At 29.8% G+C, this 7,707-nt stretch overlaps 1 protein-coding gene across 1 annotated transcript; it reads right to left on the reverse strand.

The window, feature by feature from the left end:
• Nucleotides 1–5,604: 5,604 nt before the first annotated feature.
• On the reverse strand, nucleotides 5,605–6,372 carry LOC127786871 (cysteine-rich repeat secretory protein 38-like). Its single transcript, XM_052314620.1, has one exon. It carries the CDS (start codon nucleotides 6,370–6,372, stop codon nucleotides 5,605–5,607), a length of 768 nt encoding a protein of 255 aa, XP_052170580.1.
• Nucleotides 6,373–7,707: the final 1,335 nt, after the last annotated feature.

The raw sequence follows: 7,707 nt of genomic DNA on the forward strand, positions 1-7,707 counted from the left end.
CGTATCTTGTTTTATCAATTCTCGTTACTGTGTAAACAGTCTCAACCAATTCAATAAAAGTCATATTCTTGTAGGCCCCCACACACATCTTATTACCCCTTACATACTTATTATCATTTTTTTATTTAACACGATGACCAACGATGCTACATCTATTGCTGCAAAATTTAAAGGAAGAAATTAGTCTCATCATCACCATGGATGCAACGAGACACAGACACACAAACAAATTGGTAACCCATATTGGGTTTAACAAGGCTATTAAATTCAAACCGGGTTAAATTTTGCAATTAAACCAAGTCATAACTATTAGTAAGTATAAAAGGTTTATTTGTTTTTTGAAATTTGTATTTTATTTTCTTTTTCTAAAGAGATAAGTTTAACAATTCAAATTCATGATTTTTGACTTATAAAAAAATAATCTTATTATTAATACTATCTTCTAATTTTAACTAAATATGTAGTTTATGAAAAAAAAAAAAAAAAAAAGCCACACTTAGAAATTTTAAAAATTTTATAAAAAAACTTTGGAGGATTTTAACATAACACATTTAGGCACAAATGCTGGCTTTTAGGTGGTCAGCTTTTAATTTAATTTTTTTAAAAAGTCAAAATTATTTTTGTTAAGTGATATGATAACATGAAATTATTTTAAATTATTTTACTAACAATCATATATCGAATAATAAATCAAATTATTTAGACAAGTATTATTAAATAAAAACCATACATATAAGGATATATAAATTTAGATTTACATAATAGAAAAAAATTTAAAGTCGATCCAAAACCCGGGCTCAGTTAAGTGGGACACTAAACCCAACTATGACCTATAGTTTTGAATTTTTTTTTCCACATAAATCAATCGGATCTAGAATGACATCTACCAAAATATGTGTTTTACTTACAATTACAATCATTTTACACAGCTTAATAAGCAATATGAACACAAGAACAATTGAAAATAAAACAAATAGAAATTATAATTGATACCTTCAGATTGATTGAGAATACTTGTTGGAGAGAAAGAAACTTGATGAATGCAACTTCAATGAGGTCTTTGCTGTGAGTGATGAAGAATGTTGAATAACCCAACAAGCAAAATTTTAAAGAAAGACAATGTGAAAGAGACAGGGGTATTTTGGTAAATGAAGTTAAAAGGCAATATGGACTTTTCATTTTAAAATTCTATTAATGGTATTTTACGTATCTTATATAAAAATGGCTATAGAGTGTAACATAAAAATGGTTATAGAGTGTAATTAGTTTATTTAATTTTATCAAAAATATTTCTTTTTATAAAAAAAATAAAAATAATTTATACATTTATTTTAAGTTAATTATAAATTCATCTCTTTCTTCTTGGCCTTTTTGTCTCTTTATTGTTTTCTTCTTCATGTGTCTCTTATTATTATAATTTTCTTCTTGGCCCTCCATACTTGAGGGTGCATTGCATCTCTTATTATTTGTTAAGATAATAGTTGTTCCTTTCGGCCCAATGGGGTTAGCAGGACTAGTTGTAATGGTAGCGGATCATGGTTCGATGAGGGTGGCTGGCACCTGCAAGTATTCCGACACTCAAGTTAGTAAGGATTTAAAATAGCAGAATGTGTGTAAGGTTCGAAAAGAATATACCTTGACTTGTGATCAGGCTCGTTTATATAGAGACGAGGGTGCCTTGACTGTTGTCAACCGTCATGGGAGGATAGAGGGCTAAGATATGCAGTAAAGATAAGGACTATCTCCGAGGATCTCAGAGTCGATGAAGATTAGAGGCTAATCAAGGATCAACGTGTGAGTTGCTCGGAGTCGATAGGATCTGTTATTGGTGCAAGGATTGCACCTTAGATGGAAAAGTTATCCAAGTTTTTTTGACTGAGATCTAGTTTGGGGTTGAGCTCGGTTCTTAGCCCAATGAATTAGTATGGTCTAATAGTTAAATAGTAACAAGTATATATACATATTTTATTTTAAATATTCAAATAATTTTATTAATGGTTGATTAACTTATTCCAAACATGATACATTTATGATGAGTTAATAGGATAATGATCAAGAAATAATAAATATATTTTATTTTTAGATAAAATAAATTTATTACATCTTATTTTTAGAATTTAAACAATTTTATTAACTAGTTATTAATGTATATTATTTAAATATGTGTTATTTAAAAATAAAATATATTTATTACCATTTATCATAACATTACCCTTTAATTAATATCATTATTTTGGGGTCTAGACTCAAAGAGTGTGCTTAGATGTTGAATGCACATCAAAAGCAACGACTCCATTGATGGAAAGTCTTTGGCCAACTGGGTCCAGTGGAATTGAGGGGGGCGTTTGAACAAGATAAGTTTTTAGATTTTTTTGAAATATTAGATTGAAAATTTACATTTTTATGTTTGGTATAATTTTTTTACAATATAATTTTGAAAAAATAACTTTCTCATAATTTATTTTTAATTAACTTCTCCACGAAAAGACTTTTATGGGGTTGAAAATTTTGAATTTCTATGAACTTGGAAAAATTTTTAACAAATAAAAAGTCTAAAACACTCAGTATCATCTTATAACTCTATAACCCTTTCATGATTATTTTTTGCTATAGCTTTCTTCTTACAAATATATATATATATATATATATATTATATACACATATATGTATAATGTGTAAAAAATTGACATTTTTTTTATTTCCTAAAAGGTTGCCGGTCTCAATATTTTATATAGTAGAAGGAATTTATTATTTTTAAATAAAAAATTAAATAAGGATAATTTTGAAAAAAAAACATGGATTCTCATAAATGTTGCATTTAAACCAAATATAAAAATGTAGAATTCTCATAACAGAATATCCAACATTCCTGAGAATATTTAAATGTAACTAAATATAGAATTGCATAAATCTTATGAATTAAAAATTCTTAAAAACATTCTCAGAAATCATAAGTCTTGGGAATCTAAAAAGTTCTTCCATACCAAACGCCCCCTGAATGGCAAAGGACGGAGGAAATGAAAAAAAAGAAATAAAAATAGGATAATCTTAACTATTATTGTTAGAATATTTTTAGAGTGTAATTGTTAAGTTCAAGGATAAATAAATATGATTTTAATTATAACAAACATATTTTTATGATATAAATATATTTTTTATTCATACAAAATATAAATTTATTTTGAATTAAAAGTAGATACAAAGAGTAAATTTATTTTGAATTAAAGATGGATTGTCTTTAGATATGTTTCTTTATTTTGATCATTTATGTTTAAATTTTTATATTTTGATAAATGTATTTCTTACATGTACATAAAGTAAATTTATTTTGAATTAAAAGATAATTGTTTTGAGACATATTTTCTCTTATTCATGTAAAAAGTAAATTTATTTTTAATTAAAGGAGAATTGATTTTAGACATGTTTTCTTGTTTTAATCATTTATGTCTTAAAAGTTTATATTTGAATTTTTAAATCTTGATTTCTCATGCAAAAAGTAAATTTATTTTGAATTAAAGGTGAGACATGTTTTCTTATTGCTTGAGAAAGTCTAAACATTTTTTAATTTCAAATTTCATATTAATCTTTTGTTTAATAGATAGTGCGTTTGGAATATATATATATATATATAATAAGTCTAGAGGCTTAAGGTAGAACAAACTTGATAGAGCATTCAAACAAGAGTGAGAATGTTCGAAGTGTTGGAAGTGTGCTGGTTGGTGGAATTCTCAACCGTTGGTGACTTGTTTGCAATTGTCTCTGGTTATAAGTTTGTTATTTTACTCACTTGTTGTGTGAGAGAATTGTATCTGCTAGTAGTGTGCTAGTGGTTTTTGTTTAGACAATGGACTATATGTTGATTCTAGCTCCAATTAAAAGCTAGTGTTGTTTCTAGTTCCAATTAAAAACTAGTATTGATTATCCCTAATGGAACCTCAAGTTAAGTCTTTAGAGGCTCAAGTTAAGTCTTGAGAAAAAGAGTTAAAATTAGAACCTCAAGTTAAGTCTTTCTAGCTCCAATTTCTCTTGTTCTGTATGGTGTGATTTTATTGTTATCAATTCTACTACAATCACCATATATTAAAATAACAAATTTAAGAGTTTTTAAAAGAGTTAAAATTATTAATTTTTGAAAAACCTAATTCACCTCCCTCTTGGGTATTTTTCTAGACAACAATAATAAATAAATATTATTTTTATATAATATATATTGATTATATTTTATTTTTAGTTAAAATTATTTTAAAATATGATAATTTATTACACCACAGTTTAAAAATATTTAAAAATTAACAAGAAACTATAATAAAAATATTTTAATATTTTATGCATACAACAGCAGTTGGGATAGATATATTAAAGCAATAAGTCAATAGGCTTGGCTTGACTTGACCCTTCAATTTCGGAAGGAATATTGTTTGTCAGGAATATTGTTTGTCTTCCTTTATTGCTGTTGGCCTAATTTTCTTTTCATTTTCATTTCATGGATCAAATATTTAGTTTGTGATAATTACGTAATTTTTTATTTTGTCTTGTAACAATCTTATGTTAGATTTTAAAATATCAAACAGTTTTGATTTGTTTTTTTTTTTTTGCTTTTAAAAAATACTCATATGTTATCATAATTTTCAAAATCGTCATAGAAGATGGAAATTTTGTGTAAAGAAAAATTGAAATCTTGTATTATAAATTTAAAGTTGCGATTTTAATTTTTAATTCAATATATACCTGGTAATCTTATGTAATAAGACTTACATAAATAATGAGATTAATATATGTACACATAAAATCAATTATGTGTAATGAAGACAAAATGTGTTATTGTCGATGTTCGATTTTAGCCGATCGTGATTTGTTAGGGCCGCAGTGAGTGAGTCCAAAATGCAAGGAGAAAGAATAAGATGGGAAGAACACAAAGAGTTTGCACGTGGTTTGACCAGAACAATGCATACTCCACGACTGTACCCTGATTATTCTTTCAAAGTGACAATATCTGATTATTTTTCTTATCCCTTTGATGATATTTCAGACCCTTATTTATAATGAGGGGCGTTTATAATTTGCATAAGGTATAAAAATTAAAAGATAATTTTAATGGGAGACAAACAGTCATTATCATTTGCATAAGAAGTGGTGCGAGAAATATATATAACAATTATATTTTGATTTCTTTGAGTTCCTTGATAAAGTTGGATTTGTTAGTGAAAAAAACAATAAACTTAAGCAAAACCAAATGGAGGGAGTGCTGGAGGTCGGAGAGTAAACAAATTAAGAGCTAGAGAGAGCAAATCACAAACTATTTATTTCATATTAATAAGACATTTCGAATTGATACATAAATCGGATCACAAAAAATTTATTTCAAACCCACCAGTGATGAGTAAATAACGCACAGAGAAGAATCCCCGTTCATATTGTACAAGACACGATAGATACTCGACTCTAAAATCCCCATTAATATTGTATAATATGAAGGTGATGGATAAGTACTACTACTACTTGGAGATATTGCAGATTCTTCCAGAGGAGACTACTCTGCACGCTCCTTATTATAAGCAAGCAAGAATTAAACATCTATATATATATATATATGATAAGAGCAGCTCAACTCAAGGATCGAGTTTGATTGTAGAACTGGAAATTGGTCTCATACTGAATATTGCAGACAACCTTAAGAACTCTCCCTCCAATCCTATTATTGCAACACACCGGCAGTTCATCGATGGCCTCATCCACACAATCGTTACACTGTTTCTCCGACAAATCCGGCGCGCACTGCGCCATCCCGTATATATTCTGATTGTCCGGGCCCTGCTGGCTGCCGGTGGCGAACTTGAGGTCGGAGCCGCCCTTCGCCGCCTGGCTCCGCAGCCGCCCGAGCAACTCCTTCAGTACCTCATTGTACCGATCCGGACTCGTGACGTTGTAATCATCGTTATACGCGTACACGCTCGGCCTCTCCATGTCCTTGGTAATATTGTAGGGCGAGCGGTATCTCAGCATGCACTGATCGTAGCCCCCCATGGCGGCCTTGAGGTTTGGACAGAACTGTTTGATCTTGACGGCGGTGTCGTTGACGCAGCTCCGGCAGATGTCGGGCTTCACGTCGCCGCGGCAAAGCATGACGGCATTGATTGTGTCGTCGGAAGTTTGGCCGACAGAGGTGGTGTAGAAGCCATATTTGTTGACGTTGGAGGCAAGAGATGAGAGGAGAGTGTCGAGGTTTTTCTGGTAAAGGCTGTTGTTTTGGTAGGTTTCACTCCCTAAGCGGGCGTGGAGGAAGTCGCTCTGAGCAGAGATGGAATTGATTAGGGTTAACGGCATAAGAAAGGAGAGCAGGAATACAATCAGCTGTCTCCACAAAGAATCCATTTCCAGCTCTCTCTCTCTCTCCCCCTAATTTTTCCTTCCCTTTGATTGTATAAGCTTGGCCTTCTTGATGCGTCATTTTATAGATTTATCATGGGTTGAACTACTAAGGCCACCACAGGGACATGGCTCTGGGATAAAGAACGCTGCTGCTGCTAGTACTACTATTATTATCATTATTAGAGTAATGTTAATTATTAAAAAAAAAACTACTTGTATTAACAATCTAATTATTGGGAGAATGATTGAAAGTGTCAAAATTTAAAAATGTCCTCACCTAATTTCTCGTTGCCACCTTTGAATGAACCTCAATCGGGATTTATGATTGATGAAGTATAATCTATGAAGTTCAATTCAGTCATATGAATTGTACATCTTATCGATACATGTAGCACAATCTTAATTATTAAGATAATGATTAAATAGTAATAAGTATATTTTATGTTTAGATAATATTTATTATATTTTATTTTAAATATTTAAACAATTTTATTAATAATTGATTAAATGATCAAATATATTTATTTTTAAACAAAATATATTTATTATATTATATTTTTAATATTTAAATAATTACATTAATTGGTAATAAATATATCGTATTTAAATAATTACATTAATTGGTAATAAATATATCGTATTTTAAATTATTTAAATATTAAAAATATAATATAATAAATATATTATTTAAAATCAAAATATATTTATTACGATTTATCATAACATTACCCTTTAATTAATATCTTTGGTTTGGGGTGAAGGGACAATATTGTGCTTTGATATTCTATATTGATGAAAAGACTTGGGTCAAGTGGGTCCCCGGGTGGAATTCAATCACAAAGGAAAGAGGGAATGGAAGAAGGAAAAAAAAAATGGGCTGGGCTTGACTTCACCCTTCCATTTCGATTGATGGCCTAATTTTCTTGGTGAGAAAATTCTATGCCCGACCAGCCCACGGCCCCACCCGTAGACCTGGTCTGTCCCAGAAGTGCATATTAAATTTAATTTAAAAGAAATTTACCGTGAACCTGGCCAATAGAAGAGCGCCATGTAACATATGGCAAAAGTGTCAATTAAAAAGAGCTGCAACAGAAGGGCGATGACTTTCGCGCAATGGTTTGGGCACGTGCGCCACATGCACGCGCATTGCCTGGCCCTTGGCCGAAAAGGGCTATGAACCCAATTAATTATATTTTTTCCTCAAAATATATTTAAACTATTTTTTTACAGTTCATAATAAAATCCTAATTTCTCATTTGATTCCAATGGCCAATCAAATTATTATTAAATTATTATATATAAAAAATATCAATTATTTTATTATAAAATAAAAATTCG

This window comes from Diospyros lotus, chromosome 1, assembly GCF_014633365.1.
Source record: "Diospyros lotus cultivar Yz01 chromosome 1, ASM1463336v1, whole genome shotgun sequence".
Taxonomy (NCBI): domain Eukaryota; kingdom Viridiplantae; phylum Streptophyta; class Magnoliopsida; order Ericales; family Ebenaceae; genus Diospyros; species Diospyros lotus.

Excerpts from the sequence above, each read along its gene's own strand:
- LOC127786871 (XM_052314620.1), bottom strand. The coding sequence starts at position 6,372 with ATGGATTCTTTGTGGAGACAGCTGATTGTATTCCTGCTCTCCTTTCTT.